Source organism: Psammomys obesus, unplaced genomic scaffold (assembly GCF_907164565.1).
Source record: "Psammomys obesus unplaced genomic scaffold, mPsaObe1.curated_primary_1811, whole genome shotgun sequence".
In the NCBI taxonomy this organism is placed as follows: domain Eukaryota; kingdom Metazoa; phylum Chordata; class Mammalia; order Rodentia; family Muridae; genus Psammomys; species Psammomys obesus.
Window position 1 is genome coordinate 12,016,278 of NW_026596131.1, and position 24,774 is coordinate 12,041,051.

Sequence of the window (24,774 nt, forward strand, 5' to 3'; positions counted from 1 at the left end):
AAAATTGCATTTACTTTGTGTGTGTGTGTGTGTGTGTGTGTGTGTGTGTGTGTGTGTGTGTGCATTTGGGGAAGGCACACTCAGCAGCCACGCAAGGGTCAGAGGACAATAGAAAACCATCAGTTCTCTCCTTCCAACGTGTAGGCCCCAGAGGCTGAGCTCAGGTCACCAAGTTTGGAGGCTCATCATCATCATCATCATCATCATCATCATCATCATCATCATTACTATTTTGGTTTTTTGAGACAAGGTTTCTTTGTGTAGCTCTGGCTGTCCTGGAACTCACTATGTAGACCAGGCTGGCCTTCATCTCTGCCTCCCACATGCTGGAATTAAAGGTGTATGCCACCATGAATGGCCTCCTTTCTCTTTTTTTCTTTTTAAAAAAATATTGTTTTCTTTTTCTGTGTGTGCATGCGTAAGAGTGTGTGTGCATGCCTTCCTGCTCAAATGGAGTCCCAAAGGGAGCATCCAGTGTCACCTTGTCATTTTCCCTTATTCCTTTGAGGCAAGGTCTCTCTCTCTGAACCAAGACCCTGCACCTTCTCAGGCAAGCGGAAAGACAGCAAGCCCCAGCAAGCCTGCTGCCTCCACCCCCGTCAGAACTGAGGTTACAGTCACAGGCATTTGTAGGACACCCAGCTTGTGACACAGACACCGGGATCCAGAGTTCTAGCCTCACAATTGTGAAGCAAGTTGCTCTGTCTGTTACCCTTGTTCCTCTGATGTGTCAGTTATATTCCTCACCCATGTGACCAAACAGATGACAAGATGGAAGTCAAGGGAGGAAGGTTTATTCCACCCACAGTTCAGGGGATCTGTTGGTTACGGTGAGGTCACAGCCCATGGACAGTTTCTCTCTGGAAACAGCCCCCCAGAGGCACCAGGGGTGTGTCTCCTGGGTGACTCCGGGTCTTCCTAAGTTGACACTCAGTGTGAACCATCACACCTGCCTTATTGCTTGTCAGGGGCCCGATGGTAATGGTTTATCTTCCTCTCAACATTGGTGAGAAGACAGGCCTTTCCTCGTGGTTTGAGCTCCCGGGGTGGAGTGAAGGTTCAGTGTTAAAGCTTGCCAGTGACGCCAGGAATGGCTTCATTTCCTACCTCACCCAAGAATGGCTTCCGAGGCTGCAGATACACTTCTATGAAAGTGGTGCTCACGGAGGCACGTGAGGCACGTGGAGAAGGGCCCTGTGCAGCAGCTGGAGTGCCAGGGGGCTGTGAGCGGCCTGACACGGGTGCTGGGAACTGAATGAAGCCCCCGTGGAAGAGCAGCAAGCGCTCCTAACTGCTGAGCCATCTCTCCAGGCGCCTGCACTCACACACACAATCCAAACACACACAACTAAAAATGACTAAGAAGTTAACTCTGCTCCCCAGTTTGAGGTGTGTCTCTATGTCAATGTAGTCTTTATTTTAACAAATAAAAAATAGGTCTTAGGAACTTTCCTACTAGCCAGGTGGTGGCAGCGGCACGTGCCTGGGGTCCCTGGAGGTAGAGGCAGGCAGATCTCTGTCAGTTGGAGGCCAGCCTGGTCTACAGAGTGAGCTCTAGGACAGCCGGGGCTGCACAGAGAAACCCTGTCTGGAAAACCAAACCAAACAAAAACAACAGCAAAAAGCACTTCCTGGCAAGTGGGGTGACACTAAGTAGGACTGGGGGCACGAAGGAGCTGCTGTGGTCCCCACCCCCGTCATCGCTGACCTGCCCACCCTGGAACCCCAGGCATTATGCCAGAGGACCTGGGCATTTTCTCGAATGCTTTCTGGTAGTTCTCCTTCTCTAAGGGGGGCTAGCCTCACCAAAGGTATAGATCACATTTTTTTTTTGGGTGGGGCCGGGGAGGGGAGGGTGTCTGATGCTGGGGATGGACCTCAGGGACCTTGAACTTAGGACACACATGGCTCCACCCCAGGATCCTGCTGTGCGTTTTATTTCTTCTGTCTACAGTGCCCAGCATTGTTCTCCGTGTGCAAACATGCTCACGGCACGGCTGCAGTGAGGGTAGGTGTCAGCAATGGCAGCAACTCTACTAACTGAGCCCACTGCTCCGCCCTCGGGTGAGCCCTTCAGTCGGGCTTTGGCTAAACTATTGCTCCCCTACTGCTTGCTTCAGCTGCCGCCCTGTGCTTGCAGAAATACCCCTTGGGCATAATGAAGATCTCAGTGTTACTCAGTAATGTCTTATCTCCCCATGTCCTGTTTACACGGTGTGCTTAGGGTGCAAGCACCACACGCCCTCATAGGCTATCCTGGACAGCCCGCCCTGGCTCTATAGCTGGACCATCGCCAGCAAGCTGAAGCCAGAGGGGTCAGGGCTTTCTTCCTCTGAAGAAAACAAGGCAGCTCCTCTGACCTGATATATACATTGCAGGGACCAAGCCAATCCTTACACAGCACACATTTTGTTTGTTTGTTTGTTTTGTTTCTTTTCAGAGCCCCTCAGAAGTCCGGGAATCACAACCGCCTGCAGCAGGCCTCTCAGGGTTGTCTGGGCGTCCTGGGTCACATCTTGCTGGGCAGCAGGCCTACATGTCATAGAGCCGGAGCTGCTCCTGCATGTCGCCGTCGGAGATCTCACCAAACGTCTCCTTGTTGTCCTTCATGAGCTTGAAGATGGCGGCCAGCTGTTCTTTCTGGACTCTGTCGAGAGAGAGGGTGAGAGGAAGAGGGTGCTTCCGGCCCAGGTGGGGGGAAATGGGACCTGTGCAGCCCCCCAGGTGGAGACTCTCCTCTTTGCTAACTGCTTTTGCCTTTCAGCACAAGACTCAGTTACAATTCGGATGGTGGTTTGCACTAACCCAGGTCTCGGGGTTACTGTGCCTCGCTTTCCTCATGGGCCTACAGCTTCCTCATGGGCCTGTAGTTGATCTGCAACTCACTGTGAGGTGAGGAGGAAGAGAGCCCTGTTTCATTAAGTGGTTTGAGGTACTGAGAGGAAAAAACAAAACAAAACAACAACAACAACAAAAAAAACGGTTAGGAGCAACCTTGGTTTAAAAGGATGAGCCAGAAGCGAAGGAAATGGGGGCACACAGATGTGCAGGCGAGAGTGATGGAACAGGCAGGCTGAAATCAAGCCCCTTGGGTTCTGCCGCCTAGAGGATGGGGCCTCTCTTCCTCATGTGCACAGGGCGGGTGCGGCCGCAGACGGGCCTCAGTGTTGACACGGTTTCTGCGGCAGCCCTGTGGTTTATGAGGCTCCGGCACACCATCTGACCAAACACAGGGTGACTCCCATAGCAAACATCAAGGGCGGGCTGAACAGCTGAGGCCAGAACAGTGTGTGTGGTCCTGTTTGTTCCGCTGCAGCGGCCGTGTCAGCATGGCTGGCCGCTGGATCCGCCCTTGTCAGCGTGGCTGGCCGCTGGGTCCTGGCTCCGTTCTTGACTCTGAGTTGCTGTCCTTCCATGACACACTACTGCTTTGGGCCTGGAGAGAACTAGAGCCACAGTGCAGACTCAGATCTCAGCCAGCCCCGCCCCACCTCACCCCAGGTCATGTCTGCTACAGCTATGCTGTAGGTCCATCGTAACTGCACAGCCTTCAGCAAAGCTGCTGGCCACTAGATTGCCTGGAGGATGGTACTGGTGTGCCAGGATCTTAGCCACAGTTTTCATTTTGTAGCCCTGCACTGCCTGGAACTCACTCTGTAGAGCAGGCTGGCTTCGAATTCAGATACACCTACCGCTGCTTCCCAAGTGCTGGGGTTAACAGGCGTGCGCCACCACCCCAGGTTAGGTCTTCTGCCTTTAAAGGTTTGTTTATGTCTGACTTATACAGCATTCTGCCTGCATTTATGCCAGATCTCATTAGAGATGGTTATGAGCCACCATGCGGTTGCTGGGACTGAACTCAGGACCTCAGGAAGAGCAGCCAGTGTTCTTAACCTCTGAGCCATCTCTCCAGCCCAGGTCTTGTGCCTTTGACATTCCTTCTAACAGTCTGTAAGTTCTATGCTTCCAACCAGCCCCACATCCTCCATTCAACAAATGGTTTTCTGTCTCCAGTGGCATCCAGAAGTTGGAGTACTGATGTCCTAATTCCTACCCTCCTTGGTCTGGACAAACTAGATCTACAGTCAGCTCTGTAAGGGGACTAGGGGGCATATAGGGGTGCACTCCATACCCTGCTGTGTAGAAGGGGTGCGGCAAACAGAGAGGGTGCAGAGAGCTGTGGATGAAATCGCTGTACGATGCATGTTAAACACTGTTCCTTAGTGAACTGTCCATTAAGGTGGCCGTGATGGCTGTGTATTTATTATTATTATTCTGGGGTTTTTCTTTTAGGGGAGGTGCTGAGACAGGGTCTCACTTTGTAGACTCTGCCAGGCTGAAGTTCAGTATGTAAAACCTGCTTCTATGTACTGGGCTCACGGCTGTGTGCTGCCACCACCACCCCTACCCACGGGGCCGTGGCATTTGTTTGTTTATTTCATTATTTATTTATATTTACATAAATATAAATAAATTCTATGGGAGTTTCACCCGCATGTATGTATGTGTACCATATGTTTGCCTGGTGTCCTCAGAGGTCAGAAGAGGGAACTGGACCCCCGGAACTAGAGTTATGGGTGGTTGGGAACCACCATTTGGGTGTCAAGACTTGTCCTCCATAAGAGTAAATATTCTTAGCTAAAGAGCCTTCTCTCCAGCCCCAGGCTGTGTATTTTTTAATCAGGTGTACACAGGTACTCTGCTGGCACATTAAAGGCGTCAAAATGGGAGTAGGCTTAACAAAGCAAACGGAAGACACACACAGTAACCAAGGTCCTCGACCCAACGTTTATTGGCTTGAACACAGAAAGCCAAGCCGCCAGCAGTGTGAGGGGCTTGCTGCCCACAAGCCATGCTCAAGCCTCCACACGAGCCTAGCTAGTGATAGCCAGGGGAAGTCACAACTCTCCTCGGAGGAAATCCCAGCTAGACAGGGACTTCAATATTGCTACTTAGGAACAAGTGAGTGTGACTGTTGGTCACGTGGCTCTGCACCAAAGGCATTGAGTGCTTGCAGGCTGCTGCTTTGCCGCCTGGTCAGCCCTGAACCTGGACCCAAATCATTAGGCAGGAGAGAAGGCTGCCAGGAACACACGGTTGAGGAGTCGATGCTGGACATTGTCCAGTTTTCTATTAAATGGAAAGTCTTCTAAAAACTTAGTGCTTTACAAAAAGAAAAAAAAAATTGTTTTTGCCAACAAGTCTAGGACTTCAGAGTTGTTTGGTAGAAATACTGTCAAATATAAAATTCTGAAAAACTAGCCAGGGACTGGTAGGTGATTATCTGGTGAGGTCCTAAGTCATCTAGAAAAAAACCCTACAAAATGCTCAATCCAGTAGTCTACCGGAAGCTATTATTGTTATTGCTTCTGCAAGCAGAAGTGGGGACTAGGCAGAGCTGGTAAGAACACTAGTGAAAAGGCCTCTTAGTACCAAGACAGCTGGACCCGAGACTCCTGGGGTGTGGGTATAGGCAAAAAGGGAGGCCATATTAAAGCTAGTACCTGGCATGGGTGATTCCTGCCAGAGAGAAAGTGCCCCGCCCCCGTGTGTTGATGGGGGGGGGGGGGTGGCCCTCTGGAGGGATCATCCCTGACCGCACCAATGGGCTTCACTTCATTTGTCTGTTACTTCTCAAATCTGGAGGTCTGGCTTCAGTGAGAACAAGAGCACAGAGGGATTGTGGGAACGGGCTGGGCATGAAGGAGGGGTGGGGAGCAATCATGACTGGTAAGAAAACCTCAGGGCCTGAGCGGTGCTCTTGGCAGGCTCCCATCCTAGCATAAACACCTCCAAGCGAGACAGAGACAAAGCCAGCCTAGGGGGGCCCCGGGGGGGGGGTCAACAGGTCAGCAGATTTGCAGCCAACTCTCCCCAGTCCCAAACTTGCATGGGCTCCTCTGGGGAGGGGGGTCCTTTTTTCTTTTTTTCTTTCTTTCTTTTTTTTTTTTAAATCTCTCAAGCTTTTAGGATGTCAAAAGGAAAGAAAGCCTTCATGAGGAGGCTAAGGACACCTTCATTAGTCTTCAGTTCTGTAAAGAGAAATAGGGAGAAAACGGTCATGTATCTCGCTCAGTTTACTTTAGAAGCAGCACAAGACAGGAGGGCGGGCACGGGGACGCGAAGGGGGATGTTTGGAGTTGCAGAGCCCGCGCTAGACCCTGCTGCTTTCTCAGACCAGCAGTTTGCTCCTCCTGCTTTGTTGTGACAGCCCTCCTGAGTCCCCCAACACACACACAGCCAGGTGGCTGCCTGCCCCGTCCAGCTCCTGAGAAACAGAGCCAACGGCAGTGAGTGTGTCGATTCTTGGCTGTGTGGATACACTGAGGACATTCCTACTGCCTAAATAATTTTTGCTCCCTTCTGCCTGGGTCTTTGCCTTCCATGAGGGCTCTGCACCTCACCCTGCAAGGTTCCCCAGAAGGGCCGAAAGCCTGGACACCCTCAGGCAAACGATCTGATTTTGTGACTTTGGCGCCCTCTCCTGGAAGCTGGAGTCAATGCCTACTTTCAGCCATTATTCATTCAGGAAGATCCTAACTGCCCTAACACGCCCTAAGAAACCCTCCTCTTGGGTCCTGTTCATTTCCGTGAGTTAAAGGTTGACAGTCCTTCAGCCGGCCAGCCACAGCACTGAGGGGCCTGGCCTGACTGTCAGCAGAAGCTGGGTTCCACCTTTCCTCTTAGACCAGCAGGTGGAATGTCCTGCCAAGCTGCCAAGCCAGCCAGGTCTTGCCCAGGGGGAACTGTCAAAAGTCTGCTAGCCAGTGATCCCAGCCACACTGAGAGATGGCACCCCCAAGAGCTTCAGAGAGGCAGGGACAGAGCCAATGTGGGGAGCAGGGGGGAGGCGTGCCTCCTAGAGGGAACTCAAGAAGGTTAGCGTGGCAGCTGGAACTTAAGCTTCCTTCCCACTTCCCAGGCCCAGGACAGGAGTTTTGTGTGAGCCGATCCAGGAGCAGGAATTCTCAATCGAGATCAGACAACCCACTGGGACATCCAGCTTCCTAACCCCCACTCCCTACGGACCTGTGATCAAGGCTGGGAGAACAGAATGGGGAGCCCCTGCAGAACTGGGTCCTGGGTGCAGCTCTGGTATCCCAGCTAATCATTCAAGGTGAGGAGGCCACAGCACAACATTTGCTGGTGAGCAAGGTACAGCAAGAGGCAGTCTGGTAGAGACAGAGCCGACAGGCACCCTGAGAGCAGTTTCGTTAGTTTGATGGTAACGTGAATGGGTTTATTATTATTATTATTACTATTATTACATTTTTATTTGTTTTGCATAGACGTGGGGATGTGTGCATGAGGAAGTCAGTGGACCGTTCACATTGGTTGGTTCTCCCCTTTCCTCACGTTGGTCTCAGGGCTCAAACTTTAGGCCGTCAGGCTTGGCACCAGACACCTGCACTCACCGGCCCTCCATTGGTGTTACTTTTTTAGAGGACAGTTCTAGGGCCATTCCCCAAATTCTGTTGGGTCCAGATCTGTCCTGCAGCTATCTTCTCTCCAAAACCCAGAGACAGACGGGTGAAGCCAAACTGAGCAGCCTCTGCAACCCCAAGCACTGCAGGAGGCGTGGTCGGGGGCGCCCCACAGGCAGCTCTGGCTGGGGCCACATGCAGGGACCGGGAGGGAGCAAGCAGGCATCAGGCGGGGCAGGCACGTGAGAGCCACGGGGAGCATGCTGGGTAGGGAGATGGAATGAACGTGAACTCAGGCCCTGCTGGGACCTCCACGGGCCCTCCCTGCACACAGCGAGGACCTCCCTGAACAGGAGAGAAGTCAGGGACTCCCCCTGCCTCACCCCGGGAGCAGTTCCTCAGCACAATCTCCAGCAAGCCAAGGGTCAACAAATGATCGGCCTGGAGACCCCCAGAGACTTGGAAGAGAAGGCCCTCAGGCAGTGAGGAGTCTTTGAAAATGACACAGAAGCAACTTTGCCTTTCCCTTTGCTGGCCTCAGCTCTGAACACATGGGACAGTGACAGACCCCAAACTTGATGCCTAACTGCTCAAGTATGGCAGCTCTTCAAGGCCACAATGCATCGACCTAAGTGGATGGAATGAGGTCCCATCGCCAGAGATGTGCCGCCTTCTCCCTCTCCAGCTAGTGCTGTGGCAGGAGCTGTGGTAACATCTTAGCTCTGGAGATGAAGTTCTAAGACAGCCTTGGTCTGCAGGGCCAGCTCTGAAGACCAGCATCCCGCCTGCCTGGAGGGCATACAGACGCCCTCAGGGTTTCTGTCCTGCGCTGTACAAGCAGCTGCCTCTCCTTGGGGTGAGACAAAGCCACATCAGCCACCTCAGAAGATGTATGTACATTCCAGTAGCACTCCAGGGCTCAGAGATAATGGTCCCTGCTTAAGTACACTAGCACCTGGGATGGAGAGATGTTTCAGAGGTTAAGAGCACTGGCTGCTCTTCCAGAGGTCCTGAGTTCAATTTCCAGCAACCACCTATAATGGCTCATAACCATCTACAATGAGATCTGGTGCCCCCTTCTGGCGCACAAGCATACATGCAGGCAGAACACTGTCCATAATAAGTAAATAAAACTTAAAAAAAAAAAAAAAGCCTGGCGTGGTGGCGCACGCCTGTGATCCCAGCACTCAGGGAAGCAGAGGCAGGCATAGCTCTGTGAGTTCGAGGCCAGCCTGGTCTACAAAGCGAGCCTAAGTTAGCCAGGGTTACACAGAGAAACCCTGGGGGCCGGGAAGGTTTAACAGCACCCAAACCAGTTGGCCCCTTAGGTCCTCCAGGGACTCAACTGGCCTCTGGGAACCTTTCCCCTGGGGAAATTCTTTTTGTGGCTGGAAGTCCTCGTGCACGGGAAGGACAAGGCAGGTTCAGATGGGACGAAATGCATTAATTGGTTATGGAGGCGGTGGGGTGGGGGGTTGAGACCACTTCACTGGCGCTGGGGACACATTAGCACTGCTAGTCTACGAAACCAACCTCCTTACCACAAGGGTTTGCGAGAACATTTGTGGCCCAGGACTAGGGGGCTTGCTACAGGGAGGTGAGGTCAGAGGTCAGCTCAATCCTGAAATATAAAGGCGGCGAATGTGGTCACCTCGAGGGGCAGTGTCCTCATCCAGGGAGTCGGGGACTTCCTCCTGCCTGTGCCAACATCGGCATCCCCCTGCCCCCAGGGTGAGGAGGCGGCAGCAGCAGCAGCGTCCCAGCAGGAAGACAGGATGTTGCAAGCAGGGCGGCTGTGATACTAGAGGAATTCGGGTGTCCCTCGAGCAGCCTGGTGAGGTTGGGTGAGCTGTACCTCCCACATCAGCCATCCACTCCTTGCTTACACTGGCGAATTGGGGCTACCCCCCTGCCCCGCCAACAGCACCTCTGGATGCCAGGACTGGGAAAATGGTGCCGTTCTCCATGAGACTTCACTATAATAATGCAAAGGCTCCGCTTATACACTGCTGGGGGCTGGGGTCTCAGGGGCCCACAGTGGGGGCACAGCTGGGCTGGTGCAAACCTCCCCCACCCCTGCCTCGCTGTGACCACCTTGGCCATTCCACTGCTTCCAAGCACCCCCCACCCACCGGATAAAATGTTGAGGAGAGCCTGGTGACCCGCTGGGGGCTCCGGTGGGTGAGGGAAGAGCGGCCTGATTCCAGGAACCAGAAGCCATCCACCTGCCTCAAGCTGTGCGGGGCAGAGCAGACAGAGAATGACACGCACGGAGGGTGGGGGCCTGGCGAGGGAGGCTAAGCCAGATGGATGAGCACCAAGAATCCTGCTCTGTCCTCAAGTGACAAATTGGTTCTGTCGGGGGCACGCTACGCATAAGTGAACAGTGAGGCTGCTCCAGGCCATTTTCTAGCGCCTCATTCTTTTTTTTTTTTTTTTCCTCCCTCCCTTTTCTCCCCACGTTGGGGAGGCTCCAGGCAGAATACAAGAAATACACTCCCTCGGATGCCCTCTCCTCTGTGCCGCCTGTCCCAGGGGATCTTCTTCCTTTGATTGATGCTGACTGGATACTACCCAGAAAAAGAAAGAAACCCCCCCCCAACAATAAACCAAGGGAAGAGGGTGCGGCCCGCCTGCAGGAGGCTCGCTCCGCTTGGTCCTTATGCTGGGGTTCCAGCGTACCTCTGTTCTTCCTCCAGCTCTTCTTTGGTCATCATCTTCTTGTACTGGCTTCCCCTCAGCTGCCCAGGGCTGTACTTAAAGGAAAAGGCAGCTCCTGTGGGGACAGTGGATAAGTTGACTGATGACACAGGAGCCTCAGCAGTATCCCTTTTCCTTGCTTAGTTTTCGTTTGTATGCGAGTGCGCAGCGTGTGTGTGTGTGTGTGTGGCAGATCTCTGAGTTTGAGGCCAGCCTGGTCTACAAAGAGAGTTCCAGGACAGCCAGGACTACACAAAAAGAAAGGAATAGAAAGAGAGGCCAACAAGCCACATGCATAGTCCTTGTAACAGCCTGGGTGCAGCCCCAGCTTCAGAGGGGCCACATACACAGTGACACCATCTTGTCACCCCAGACCCACCCTATACTTTCTGTGACCTCCGATGGCTTCTTACACCTTGGTCTTTTATGGGAGACACAGATGGAACAGACATCCAGAGAGAAACCAGGGCCTGTGCTGCTCCATCTTCCAAATGGCATTCTCTCCTCAGGCCAGGCTCAGCCAGCCAAGAGCTGCCTGTGGGTCTAGGCGTCAACAGCACCAGCTGTTTGCCTGCAAGGCTTCCTCCAGCCACCAAGGCCTCCTCCAACCCCACCTACGCTGATCAGACCTATAGCAAATACCATTCACATCTCAGGAAGCACATGCCTGCCCACACTGGGCCCCAGGGACTCAGACCCTCCTTTTCTCTGCTTGGGACAGACGGGCCCAGTCTATGCATTCCCCTCCCCCAGTTTATCAGCAGTTGAAGGCATACAGCAGGCCCATGGCGGGATGCACAAATGAACAGGCTTGGCGGATTGCCAGTACCCAAGAGCAGCCTTCCAGTGCCCGCTGACTAGGGGGAGGGCAGATCTGCAGGTCTGACGGGGGAGGGGGAACAGAGGAGGGCCAGGACATGTGACCCACTGCCCTGGCAGAGGGAGGCAAGAGCTGCAGAGCAACATGGAAAAGCCAAGTATCCCTTAATCCAGCCAGCCTCCTGGGAGACCAAGGATGTCGGGCTGGCTTCTTTCTAGCGCCTGTTAAGATACAAAGGCTGCAGTGGCGACAGCCAACCCTGGGATCTCCTCTTCCAGCTGCTGTTCTGGAACTTCCTACTGCCTCTCCGAGAGTCTGAGATACCACCACATCCTCCCACAGCTGGGCAGGCTCCCCACTCACGTGTCATCAGATACACGGATGCTACCAAGAAGAAAGAAAAGGCTGCTGGGATTAGGATCCTCTCCTGGCTGGAGGAGGAAGGCTCCAGAGATGAACTCAGAACCCAAATATTCTGCACAGGCCATGCAGCCCCCTCCTCAGTTCTCACTAAGGACTGGGATCCTCACCTAGCCAGCTGTCCAAGGCCCCAGGCCTTCCTCGGGAAGCAATCTCTACTCTCTACAAGGACTGCCTTGCTCCCCAATCGTCCCACAAGCTTTTAGAGAGCGCAGTTGTAGGTGCTATAGTGACCAGAGGACAAACGCACAGTAGTGAGAACCCAAGTCAGCAGCTGGTCCTACACAAGGCTGGCTGAGGTGGGAGGGGACTGCCTAGAGGGCCGAGAAGTGCTGATGGAGGCAGGTGTGATGTCGTACATCCACAGTCCGGCACCTGGGAGTTGGGAGGAGGCAGGTCTCTGTGAGTTCCAGGCCAGCCTGGTCCACATCAAATTCCAGGCCAACTGTACTGAGGGGACAGGATGGCAAGGTGACTCTGAGTGAAGGTACAGGGGCTTTTGGGTCAGCTGGGGTTCACTCTTGAGGTAGTGGTCCTGGGGGGTCTGAAGTAGAGCTGGGCTGTCCTCTGCCTTCTCAGAAACTCTCCGCTCTCCTCTGCAGCCTTCTCCCTACCCCATGACCCCAACCAGGCTAAGCTCTGCCCAGCTCAGCTCAAGCACAGGAAACTCCACTCTGTCTGGTTTGGGTCATAGGAACTGAGAGTTTTACATGTCCAGGGTGTGGACCGATGAGGCCAGAGATGGAGGAGCTTCCCTGAGCGGCTCCAGTGTGATGCCCAGAGCTGCAGCACTCATGCTGAGGAGGCTTTTGTTCATCCCAAATCCCTGACTATCCTGCATGCCAGGGACCACAGCTGCAGCTCGAGCTTGCAAGATACCCTCAGGACGGAGCCAAAGAAGAAATGACAAAACCAATGAACCTCAACATCTGGGTCGCTGTGCTACTGGTTTAGAAAAATAAACGTAAAAAGCTCTGCCAGCCTGGTGCACGTCTGGGTTCTGATTAGCCTGATGCTTTTCCAACCCTCCAGGACAGCTGACTGATGCAGGCTTTAACTTAATCACACACGGTGGGCCCAATCCAATTTTGTCAGAGCACGAGGGCTGGGTGTGAGAGCCCCCGGGGAGTGTGTACAGGGTGGGGGTTCCTGTTCCAGGCATCACGAACCTTGGGGCAGTCATTTTAGCGACACTAATCAATTAGCCTGGGAGGCTGGACTGCTTATGCAGAAAGGCTGGCGGGGGTGGGGAGGGTGGGGGGATGGGGGTAGTCTTGCTTCCAGCTGAGACCATTGGCCTTTCTCCCTCTGCCTGGTTATGGGTGGCAGGCCATCAGAGTTGCAGGCTGTCCAGGGACAGTGGCTCAGAAAAGAAGGGGGAACTCAGGAACAGGCATGGGGTTGGGTGCAAGGCTTGGAATGATGGCCGATGGGTGCTCTCACTTTGTTTGCACCCAGTTTCGACCTCCCTTCTGCACGCTCAAGTCACCAATAGGACCTTGGTATCCATGGCCCAGACTGACTCCCGGGCCACAGTTACTGTTAACCCCTTTCTTGGCGATCTAGGAGTGGACAGCATGGGCCTGAGCAGCCAGGGGTTGACATCCCCACCTGCCACCCCCTGCGCCTGGGCAGCTTCAGACGCTGCACTTTACAGAAACCATAGCTCTGCTCACTCTCTGGAGGGCCTAGGGACTTCTATGGGCTCCATCACTGCAGGTATCCACAGGAGCCTCAGTTACCCCATTCCTGAACCCCTTGCTTCCCATCACTCCTGCAGTTGGTTTAAAGCTCCAGCTGGTCTTGCTTTAAAAAGAAAGAAAGAGGGCTGGAGAGATGGCTCAGAGGTTAAGAGCACTGGCTGCTCTTCCAAAGGTCCTGAGTTCAATTCCTAGCAACCACATGGTGGCTCACAGCCATCTAGAATGAGATCTGTATACATAGTAAATAAATAAATCTTTAAAAAAAAAAAAAAGGAAGGAAGGAAGGAAGGAGGAAGGAAGGAAGAAGGAAAGGAAAAAAAGGAAATATCTTTGTGCACTCACTGTACTGATCTAACAAACATTAACATTTTCCTGCTTTTTCTTTGTTTTTGTTTTTTGCTCCAGTTTCTTTTTTGAAGGACATAAAATGTAACAGATCAGCCATCCAGCCAGCCAGCCAGCCAGTCTGTCTGTCTGTCTAGAACACACGGGGCCTCTTGGTTTCATGGGCTCCTGTGGCTCCTTCTCTCCTATCTGAGCCACCCAGGGCTAAGGAGAGGCAGCCTCCCTCTCCTGCAAGGGCCCCCAACAAAATGTAGCAGAGAGAGCCAACAGAAAGACAGGCATGGCCGGGAGAGGGGAGAAGAGAGAGACCCAGCAGCCAGGGAAAGCCAGGGAGCTTTTACCCCTAAGGGGGGGGCCCTTTCCATCCAAAGATACTGATTTTGCAGACAGAAAATGGAGGACAAAGGTGTGCAGGAAGGTGAGGGTGAGCACAGCCTTAGTGTGCTTGATCATCCCATGGCCCCTCTCACCTGCTTGGTCCCCCCAATTCTCAGATTCCGTCTCCCCTACAGTAGCTGGGGTGGGGGTTCCGCTTACCATCTTCTTCCTCAGGTTCTTCGGTGGGAGGGCCCGTCTCACTGTCTGAGTCTTGCTCTTCATCCTGCGAGACAATGGCAGGGGGCAGGGGTCAGTGTGGCTTAGCTAGCCGAAACATCTCTGAGGTCCAATGTGAGCATGCCTGGCAACCATGGTGGAACCTGGACTCAGGGGTGAGGAGGAGGTGATGGAGGACTCTGCGTACCACAAACCCTCAAGTTTGGCCATTTCCAGGTAATGCCTGTCCAGGCATTTGGGTACCATTTAAAAAAATGATTTATTTATTTTTATTTTCTATGCCTTGGTGTTTTGCCTGCATATGTGTCTGTGGGGGAGGGGGGTGTCAGATTCCCCTGGAACAGGGGTTACGGACAGTTGGGGGCCACCATGTGGGTGCTGGGAATTGAACCTGGGTCCTCTGGAAGAGCAGCCAGTGCTCTTAACCGCTGCGCCATCTCTCCAGCCCCTGGCTACCCTTTTGATAAGTGGTGGAATTCCCACCCTCACCTTAGTAGGCAAAGCCAGGTCCTGAGAAAGCTGGCTGCACTGTGCAGGGCCATGGCCAGCTCAACGCCTAGCTATTCCGAGTTAGCGGCCTTCCTCGCTCCTTCCAGTGTCATTTTCTGTCTCCAGTCAGCTCAGTGACCATTTACCCAAAACTGGAACTCCATCCCCTTATCCTGGTCTCTCCCACACATGGATTCAATAAACAGATGGCTGGGGAGAGACATCCCGTCCTGGGATGGCCTTGGTGGAAGGAAGGAGTGACTTCAACCTCAGGAATGTTTGAGGATGAGCGAGACATGTGACCAGCCAGCTATGCTGGACTGGAGGGTGTGGGCAGGGGCCGAGAGGCCCAAGGAAGCCTAGGAGGCCAGTGTGGAAACTTCAGGTTGGAGGGGGAGGGTGTGGTCAGAAATTCACAGCAGGGGGTGGAGGCAAAGGCTGACGCAGGTGTGGGGAGCCCCAAATACCCCAAGAAGCATCCGGCCTCTGCAAGATGAGGCCCCACAACAGAGCAGCACCCACCACTGAGCAGCTTGTAAACTTGGTGCAGGCTGTGTAGAGGCCACATTTCCGAGCCCTGGCAAGGCTGTGTGCTAGGGACCAGACACCTCCCCAGTTTTGCACAGCAAAGTATCTGTGCAGTGAAGGGAGGTGAGTGGGTCAAAAAAGGAGACGTCCCTTTTGACAGGGGACTCACTCCAAAGGTTCTGTTGTTTAGACTTGGGGACATCCATCTATCTGGAACTTTTATACAACAGCACTGGAAACTGGGAGAGAGTATGTCTTTGCTAAATTCAGTTGGCTAACACAACCTCCAGAATGTCCACCAGTCCCAAGTCGCCATGCATGGATACCACACCGGGAATGCAGAGCTGCCTGCACACTCCGACTGTGAAAAGCGTCAGGAGAAATTAAAAGGGAGCTGGGGAGATGGGCAAAGCACACAGACCCGAAGAAAGAACTGCATTTGGATCCCCAGCAGCCATGAAGAAGAAGGGCTTGCTGGTAGTGCTGGTGTTGGGGTGGGGAAGGACAGAGCCTTCGACCAGCTAGCCAGCCTGGCAACTCGTGAACTCTGGATTCAGTGAGAGGGCCCCGTCTCAAGAGAGACAGCGGGAGGGAGCTGGGCATGGTGTCACGGCCTTGAGTGCCAGCATTCGACAATCAGAAGCAGGAGGATCTCTGTGAGTTCTTGGCCAGCCTGATCTATATAGTGAGTTCCAGGTCAGCCAGAGCTACACAGCAAAACTCCGTGTTAAAATAAAATAATATAGAATAAAATAGAATAAAATAGCCTTCAGGATAGAGCCCTGTGTGTGCGTGTGTGCACATGTGTGTTTCTCTGCTCATGTCGGATGTTGTGCTGTCTCACTCTCTGCCTTGTTCCCTTCAGGTAGGGATCTCACCAAACCTGGGTCTAGGTTGGCAGACAAAACGCACCACTGATCCTCCTGTCTCTGACCCCGTCAGGTTGGAGTTATAGGTGCATGCACGCATGTTGCTTTTAAATGGGTGCTGGGGATTCAAACTCACGTCCTCACGCATGCACAGCAAGGGTTCTTATCCACCGAGCCACCTCCCCAGTTCCTAGAATGGGTCACAGTCCAAGGTCTGGTATCCTTATCAGAGAAAACCCAGACTCACACAAGAGGTCACACGCATGCCAAGGAGAGACGCTCCAGGAAAAATGCGCCCTGCCAACACTTTGGTCTTGGACTTCTGACCTCAGAGCTACAAGAAAATAAACTGCTGTCATTTCGGCCCCGGCGCATAGCATTTTACTACAGTGGCCCTGGCAAGCCCATACGTCAGGCTTCTGGCAACAGAAAACCAACCTGGTGAAAACAAAACACTATAACACAGGCTGATGTCATCCTGGCTGGTCCCCCAGCAGGCCTGGCTGCATCTCCAAGCCAATCACCTCACAGGCAGTTCCTCTGTTGCTGCCCTCTGCAGTGTACTAAATAAATCTGCTTGCTTTCTAAACAAAACAAAGCTACAGCTAATCACCCCCATTGAGTCTCGGCTCGGGATAACTGAACAGACACTGTGTTTTAACTGCCTGTATTCGGAGATAATCTTCCATGGGTAGTTTCTCCCAGGGACAGTCTCCAACTAGCAACTGCACGGGCCCAGGCAGACAGCACTGCAGAGGCAGGGTCAGGCAGGCTTCTGGATGATTAGAGCAACGCACAGTGTGTGTGTGTGTGTGTGTGTGTGTGTGTGTGTGTGTGTGTGTGTGATCCATCTGCCACCCCAGGAGATGGATCCTACCCATCTACGGACAAGATCACAAGATCAGCAGGAACCCCGTGGCTAGCCACCAGAGCTAACCCAGGGTGTTCCGGCTTTACATGGTGACAGCCCCACCAGGCAGGTGGAGCTTAGTCTGGTTCCAACTCCTTTTGTTTTGGTTTGGTTTTTTGAGACAGGGTCTCTCTGTGTAGCCTTGGCTGTCCTGGAACTCTCTCTGTAGACCAGGCTGGCCTGGAACTCAAAGAGATCCTTCTGCCTCTGCCTCTCAAGTGCTGGCATTAAAGGTGTGTATCATCATGCCTGGCTGTCTGGTCCGACCTCTTCAGAGGGTATCCCCTGGAGAAAAAGGCAGATCAGGTAGGGATGGAGGAGGCTGCCCGCAGGTCTCTCCCCGCTACCAGAATGCTTAGTTTTCATCTTTGCATGATAGGGGGATTGACAGTATGGTTGGAAAGCAGAGCTTGCTTGTGCCAGCCAGTTCAAACCTGGAGCCCTTCTCCCCAGAAGGTCCTGTAGCCCAGGCTAGCCTCCAACTTGGTATGCAGCTGAGGGTGACATTAAACTTCCAATCCTGCTTTCACCTCCCAAGTGTTTGGATTACAGGCGTGTGGCACCAGTTAGGTATAGCAGTCTTTACAGCCACTCATGGGTCCCTTGACTTCCTCTGTCTGGCCAGAGGACCCCCAGATTACAGGGTCTGACAGCTCTGAGCCATTTTGGACCCTGTATCTGTAGGACAGTAAGAGAGCCAAGGCTTCCCTATAAGGAGCAGCTCTCTTTGGCTTCATGCACTGAGCTCCCTGTCAGGCCAAAAGAACTTAGCACTTTGGCAGACACCAGAGCCCACAGTTTAGATGGACAGAACCCAGTGTAAAACATCTGCCAGTTTTGCCAGGTGTGGTGGTGCACACCTTTAATCTTAGCGCTCAGGAGGCAGAGGCAGGTGGATCACTGTGAGGCCAGCCTGGTCTACAAAGTGAGATCCAGGACAGCCAGGGCTCTTGTTACACAGAGAAACCCTGTCTGGAAAAACCAAAAAGGTGCCAGTTTCTGCTTGAACACTTGTCACACTAGGAAGCTCACTCCCTTACAGAGCAGTCTTGCTCCAGGGGTGGGGCTGGGGCTGGGGCTGGGGCTGGGGCTGGGGCTGGGGCTGCCGGCTAGACCAGGAGCAGGGAGAGAAGATTGCTACCTCCCACTGAGGTTAGAGACAAGGAGATTGAACCTGCCTTTGGGGAAGAACTAGCAGCAAGTTTTTATTCTGATTTTTGGGGGTTTTGCACGTTCTTTATTGAAAAAGGCCTCGCAGGTGCCTGCTGTATGATGGACCCATCATAGGAATGGGGAAGGGGTGGTGAGCCTTGTGGGCAAAGGCCTTTTTTCATTCTTGTGTGCAGACATTCCTCTGCACAGACAATGTGCTCAAAAATAAAAGGTGACCTCATGCTGGTTAAGTGCTCTGAGGGGAGCCAAATAGGATGATGCCTGGGAAGGGAGGGAGGGAGGGAGGGAGGGAGGGAGGGAGGGAGGGAGGGAGGGAGGGATTGACATCTGCTAACGTGGTCAAGGGCACGGAGGCAGGGCCTGTATAGATGCAGGGGCTGGGCACTCCATGCCACTCAGTCAACACCTAGTCTAGATAAGAGCTTGAGCACCGGGAGGACGCCAGTGGCTTCAGTGGGGCAGGAAGAACTGTGATCAAGGCCCATTAGCCTTAAGAGGCTGGAGTCTACCCTGCTGCAGCAGGCTTCAAGCAGGAAAGCTGGGATGTGGCTTCCGGATTGTAAAAGTGAAAGGCAGCCTGGGAGGAGCTGGGCAGCCTAGGGCAGCAGGAGCCTGGGAAAAGGTTTATCAGGCAGCCTGCAAGAGCACAGCATGGAAGAGCAGCCAGCAAGACTACAGAGAGCTGCTCCCTCGGGAGTAGGCCCTGGGAGACAGGCAAGAAAACTTGGGGGACAGAGAGAAGAGGGGAGCAAGACAGGCCCGGATTTCAGTAGGGAGCAGTGAGGAGAGGAAAAGTATGGGGAACAGGGAAAACAATGACAGATGACAGACACCTGAGGAAAATGGGTGCCCACAGGAGAGAGCAGAGGGCTTCATGAATGCATTTGGGTGCCCTTCACTCTCATCAGGGCAATGGAGGCTGCAGTGCTCTGGAAGACAGCAGTGGTGGAGAAGGCCCTAAAGCCTTTCCAAAAGGGAGAGGGACGGGGGAAGGAGAGACCCCAAGCCTGAGAGCATGCTTATCCACATGGCTTGTATGCATTGGGTAAAGGGTTAGCTTATAGTGCAGGGAAGGTGGGGTATGGAGATGAAGAGAGATGTGTGTATGTGGGGAGCAGACTGAGACAGAGAGATGGATCAACTCATTGTTCTTCTGGCTTGCACCCACAGCTCTGACCTTTACCCCATTCAGACATCTAGTCCAAAAAAACACCATCCCAGGCCCTAAGCACACAGCCCAGTCAAGGGCACATGTACCAGCTTTGAGCAAACTCACTCACATGAGAACAGGCAGGACAGGCTCAATCTCACAGTTTTGGGCAAAATAAAAATTAAATAATAACAGTTTTGGGCAATGCTCCCACAAGAGGGTTTAAAGGCTATCAAGAGCTTCATAAAGCCAGAATGAAACAAACATACAAAAGGCTGTAAATGTTAGGCTGAAGTCCAGCCGTCTTACTTCAGAATGAACAGAGTTGAGACAGACAAAAATCAAGAAGGGATTGATGAAGTCAGACGTGAGAGAGTTGGAGAATGCAGTCATTCATTCGGGAAGACCAGGCGGATGGCTTTGATAAACTGAATGTGACAGAAGGTTGGGCTGTCACTCAGTGGCACAGCGCACTTGCCAACCATGTTCTAAGCCCCATCCCTAACACACACCAACAACAGGTGGGCTGCTTCTAAAACCTCTTGAAGGCTTTGACCAGAGGATAGGCCAGTTTTGGAATTCCTCAGAGTGGGAGGTGTGAGTGGTTTAGCCCAGAGAGGAGGCCTGCTGGAGGGGAGGTACTCTCATATTTTGAGATTTAGCTCCAGACTCTGAGTACTCAAAAAATAAGAATCTTCCCAGGAAGAAAAACTATTCCAGGAATTCCCCCCTTATCCATGGTTTGGACTGTTCTGCAGTCTCTGGCTTTTTTTTTTTTTTTTTTTTTTTTTAATCAATTAAGAAATCTTTAGAGGCTGGAGAGATGACTCAGAGGTTAAGAGCACTGGCTGCTCTTAGGGACCAGGGTTCAGTTTTCAGCACCTACATGGTGTCTCATAACCTATCCTTAACTCTAGTTCTCGGGATCCAATGCCCTCTTCTGACCTCCGAGGGCACTCGGTACACAGATGTGCCCAGACATACTTGCAGGCAAAAACATACATTTAAAATAAAAATTTCAAATGTAAAAAGTGCCTTTAATTATTATTGTTTGTCAGGGCTGGGCACCAGGGTCAGAGGATAACTTGTGAGAATTGGTTTTCTCTTCCCACCTTATAAACCCTAGGTTGTCAGGCCTGATGGCACACACCTTATAAACCCTAGGTTATCAGGCCTGGTGGCACACACCTTTGCCCACTGAGCGATGCTGCTGGCTCACTTCTGCAGTCTCTGTTACCCAGTGCCAACCAAAGGGTGAGTGTTTAGACGAGGGCATGCTGACACATGCCTGTAATTTCTATGGGAGCTGGAGAGATGGTTTAGCGGTTAAGAGCATTGACTTCCAGAGGACCCAGGTTCAATTCTCAGTACGCATGTGGCAGCTCAAAACCCTCTGTAACTCCAGCTCCCCTCTTTTGACCTCTGTAGGCCCCTTTCATGCATATGGCCCACAGACATACATTCAGGCGCATACACACACACACACACACACACACACACACACACACACACACACAAAATCACCTTTAGGAAATGAATCTCTAGGGCTGAAGAGACAGGTCAGTGGTGAAAAGCACTGGCTACTTTGTAGAGAATCCAGGTTTTTCCTGTGCCCACATGGTGGCTCACAACCCTCAGAAACTCCCATTCTAGGGGTGAGGGGTATCTTCTTCTGGCTTCTGTGCTGTGCATACATACAGCCAAAACACTCACACATATAAAATATTTTCTAAAAATACACTATTTGGTATAGCCTGTAATCTCAACACGTGGGAGGGAGAAGCAGAAGGATGAAGAGTTCAAGGCCACATGCCAGGCTGTGGCCGCACATGCCTTTAATCCCAGGACTCAGAAGGCAGAGGCAGGTGGATCTTTGTGAGACCAGCCTGGTTTATAGATTGCCAAGGGCTACATGGAGAAGCCCTGTTTAAAAATAAAATAAAATAAAATAAATAAAATAAATTCTGCTCCCTGGCTTTAAGGAACAGCTTTTGTCTGGATATTGTTGCCTCACAGCAATCTGTGGGAGCGAGGTGTGTGCGCCGTGCTTCCTACTGCCGGCCCTGAGTACTCTCCACGGGAGAATGTTATTATTCTAAAATATTGCTTTGCCCTCTCAGAGTCCCTGGCCAGGCTGGAAACTTCTGGGGAGTGGGGAGGAAGATTGGCCTTGTTTGATCTCAGGTTGCTCCATTTCACCCCCATTCCCCCGGCCTGCACCCTCATTCCCCCAGTCTGCACCCAGGGCCTCAGTCTATAACTGCCTCTTCCCACCACCTGGTCTCCAGCCTTGAGGGCACCCAGCCTGCAAGAGGGAATGCTGTCCAAATGATCTACAGCAGCAGCTGAAGGCCGCCTCCCTCCCTGGGCTCCAGAGACTTTTCAATAATCAGCTTTGTGAGTCAGAGGCTGCAGCTGCCCCAAGCTGCCCAGGCCTTGCTGGGAAAGAAGCAGACTGGATTAGGAAGGAAGTAGTTAATGGAAAATGAAGAGGGGATTGGGATGGGGGGGGGGAGCTGAGTTAAGCCTCCCAAGGGCAGTGACTTCCATGCTAACAGCAGGTAGGGGGGTGGTCCCTGAGCCCTGGCTGCAGCCTTTCACTTAGAGACCATGAAAGAGGCCTCCACGGAGGGACCATCCAGCTGTAGCTTCCCATCCCAACCTGAGCTATCTTCCCTGGGGGCATTCTTCCAGCCCCTCCCCAGGCAGCACGCAGTACAGGTCACCAGAGGAAAGCGCTGGGAACACTTGGAAAAGCCCGAGTCTGTTTCTAGACAGTTTCTAAGAAGCTATTTCTAGCACTAAAGCTCACACACTACTGGGAGGGGGGGAAGGGACACAAAGATACCTGTATCTCCCAGAGGGCTCTGCCCACTTGGCTTTCAGGGCAGGAGTAGGGGGAACTGGTTAGTGCCACCCATACTCACGGGAGATGCGCCTGACCTCCGAATGATGAAACTGCCTTCCTGTGGGGTGGATTCTCTCAGGAAAGCTCAGCTGCCATCTTGAACTCCCTGCATGGTACCTTGTCCTGCAAAGCCTCCTGTAATCCTAGGAACCCCCCCCCACCCTCTTTTGGGGATGGTGTCTCATTCTGTAGACCAGCTTGAACTCACAGAAATCTGCCTCCCCTCACTCCCCCTCCCGTCTCCCAAGTGCTTAGAACAAAGACTCAGTTACCAGGCTACTCAGCTTAAACCACTGGTTTGGGGAAGCTGAGGGGGGAGGATTGTGAGTTTGACTTGACTACACAGACTTGGGCTCCAGGTCAGCCCAAGCTACATGTCAAGAATCTGTCTCAATTAATCAAACCAGCCAACCCAGAACCGGAAAAAAAAAAATCCAGAGTGCCTACCTGGCTAAATTATGTGAAGGGCCCAGTTTCAATACTACCTCTGACCCCATGACAGGATGAGTGCCAAGAAAAGCCTTCTTAAGAAATTGCCCAGCCGGGTGTAATCCCAGCTCTAGGGAGGCAGAGGCAGGAGGATTGTTGTCAGTTCAAGGCCAGCCTGGTCTACAAAGAAAGTCCAGGACAGCCAAGGGTCAAGGCTACACAGAGAAACCCTGTCTTGAAAAACCAAAAAGAAATTGCCCTACTCCAAAGGATCAAGATATCACCCCCCCCACACACACACACACACACGCAAAAGAAATCTTGGAGTTTTGCATAGAATCTGCCACTGGGCAATAGAAGAACAACCTGAAACAGGGCCGATAGAGACAGCCAGTGGCGGCCTGAGAGGAATCCCAAACCCACTTGCCACTCACCCGAGGTCTGAGAGCCTCCCGAAGACCTCCACTCTCCCTGGCTCGAACACAATAGTTCTCCTACAGCCTTGTTGAGGGCTAGTTAGAAGCCATTCTAATGACACAATTAGTCACCCACTTGTCAAGCAAAGAGCCTGCTAGTAGGGGGTCTGGCAGAGTCAGCACAGAGAAAGGCTGAACCCAGGCTCACTGCGGCCTCTCCTGTCCCAGGAGCTGCACTCCTGTGTAAACCACTGTACCCAGCAAGGGACAGAGGAGGCACCCGGAGAAAAGCTGACCAGGCAGCAGAGCAGCGAGCCCACGGCCTCCACCGTGCTGTCCATCCTGCCCTCCCAGCAACGCTAAGGAGAAGAACAAAGTGTGAAAAGCTGACCAGAGCGGGTGGCCTGGCCTGGCGCTGTGAAATCCCAGTCTGCAGAGACGCATCTGAGAGAGAGAGAGAGAGAGAGAGAGAGAGAGAGAGAGAGAGCGAGCAAGAGCGGTGCCCGGAAGACTGGTCAGTTAATGGCTGGCTCCCAGGGGGTACGGAAGGTGGTTTTGGGGTATCAGCTGCGATGCAAGAGGGCCACTTCTTGCACCTTTTGTTCCATACAGGCCAGGCTCCTCGGCAACCCAGGGGGTGAGGATTGGGGGTGTCAACGCCTAGGAGCAGTTTGGAAACGACAATAACAAGGTCTCAGTAAGTGCCTTTCCTTTCAGTCCGGTCCTCCCAGCCTCACACAACGCCCACACTGACTCTGGAATCTGGACTTCAAGTTGACCTAAAACAGGCAACTTCTCTTCTTCTTCTTGTACACCCCACCCCAAAGTACTGTGTTGTCAAGAGTAAGCTAACTCCAGTCCAGACCCTGGAGTAGGCGTGTGTCCGTGGATAATAAGCTCGGGTGGGCAAAAGCGGAGCAAGACGAGGGTGAAGAGCAGAGTGTTAAGGACCGTGGGAGGCCCGGGAGGGCCAGGACGGGGAAAGAGGGAGCCAGCTCCAGAGCACAGTGCTCGGAGGCACTGTGGGGGAGGATGGAGCGTCCCAGCCGCAGGAACCTTCCTTTCCTGCCGGCCGCTGGCTCGGCCCTTCCTGGGGAGGTCCGGCCAGCAAGATTCTCGGGGACCCCACGGCGACCTTGGTGCATACCTGCCTCCCCTCGGCCGCTGGCTCCTCGGCCTCGGGCTCCCCTGGCTCCGCCACGCGCTCGGGCTGGCACGGCTCTGCGGGTGCGGGCTCCGGGGCGCAGGGCTCGGGAGGCTCAGGCGGCGCGGGAGCCCCGGGGGCCTCAGCCGGGGACGCTCTCTCCTGGGCCGGGGCCGCCCCACGCCGCAGCAGCAGCCAGGCGAGCAGCAGTGCCAGCGCCGTGGCCAGCGCGGGCAGCGCGGCCAGCAGTTCGGCCGGCGCCTCCATCGCGCCGCGGCCGCCGAGTGCCCGCCCGCCGGGACCCAGAGGGAGCCCGCCGCGCCCCGCCACCACACCACGCCCAGGGGCGGAGTCCCGTTCAAGCCACGCCCCCCACCCTTAGGGTGACTTGGAGTCAGGATCTTGGGAGGCGCTGAAAAGCCCACCCCTCGCTGGCTGACGCTACGGGGCACCATCTCCGCTCAGGCTTGCGGGGTGCGGTAAAGGCTCATTGTTCAGTGTCTTCAGGTTGGCTCTATTTCAGCAGAAGTTCATCTTGGAGAGGGTGGTGCAAACCTGTCAATCCAGCACTTGAAAGGCGGATGGGTGCAGGACAACACCACATACAAAATTGATCATCTTGGAGTATTGACGATCCGGGCACTACGGGGTCGTGTGGCAAGTTTTAGGAGGTTCATGGAAATTGAATACTAATTCCCTCAAAAGAAAATTGAGGAGCCTGGCGTGGTGGCGCACGCCTGTAATCCCAGCACTCAGGGAGGCAGAGGCAGGCCGATCTCCGTGAGTTTGAG

At 53.3% G+C, this 24,774-nt stretch overlaps 1 protein-coding gene across 3 annotated transcripts; it reads right to left on the minus strand.

Annotated features, from left to right (window-relative positions):
• Positions 1-677: 677 nt before the first annotated feature.
• On the minus strand, positions 678-24,290 carry Mxra7 (matrix remodeling associated 7). Of its 3 annotated transcripts, XM_055592497.1 has the most exons (5): positions 23,987-24,290; positions 13,950-14,013; positions 10,107-10,200; positions 8,966-9,045; positions 4,765-6,032 (listed from the first exon to the last, which is right to left on the minus strand). In XM_055592497.1, exons 1-4 carry the CDS (start codon positions 24,248-24,250, stop codon positions 9,012-9,014), a joined length of 456 nt encoding a protein of 151 aa, XP_055448472.1. In that variant the 5' UTR covers positions 24,251-24,290; the 3' UTR covers positions 4,765-6,032; positions 8,966-9,011. The 3 variants fall into 3 exon arrangements, with proteins under 3 accessions (XP_055448471.1, XP_055448472.1, XP_055448474.1); XM_055592496.1 differs by lacking the exons at positions 4,765-6,032; positions 8,966-9,045 and adding an exon at positions 678-2,647; XM_055592499.1 differs by lacking the exon at positions 8,966-9,045.
• Between the last annotated feature and the right edge of the window lie 484 nt (positions 24,291-24,774).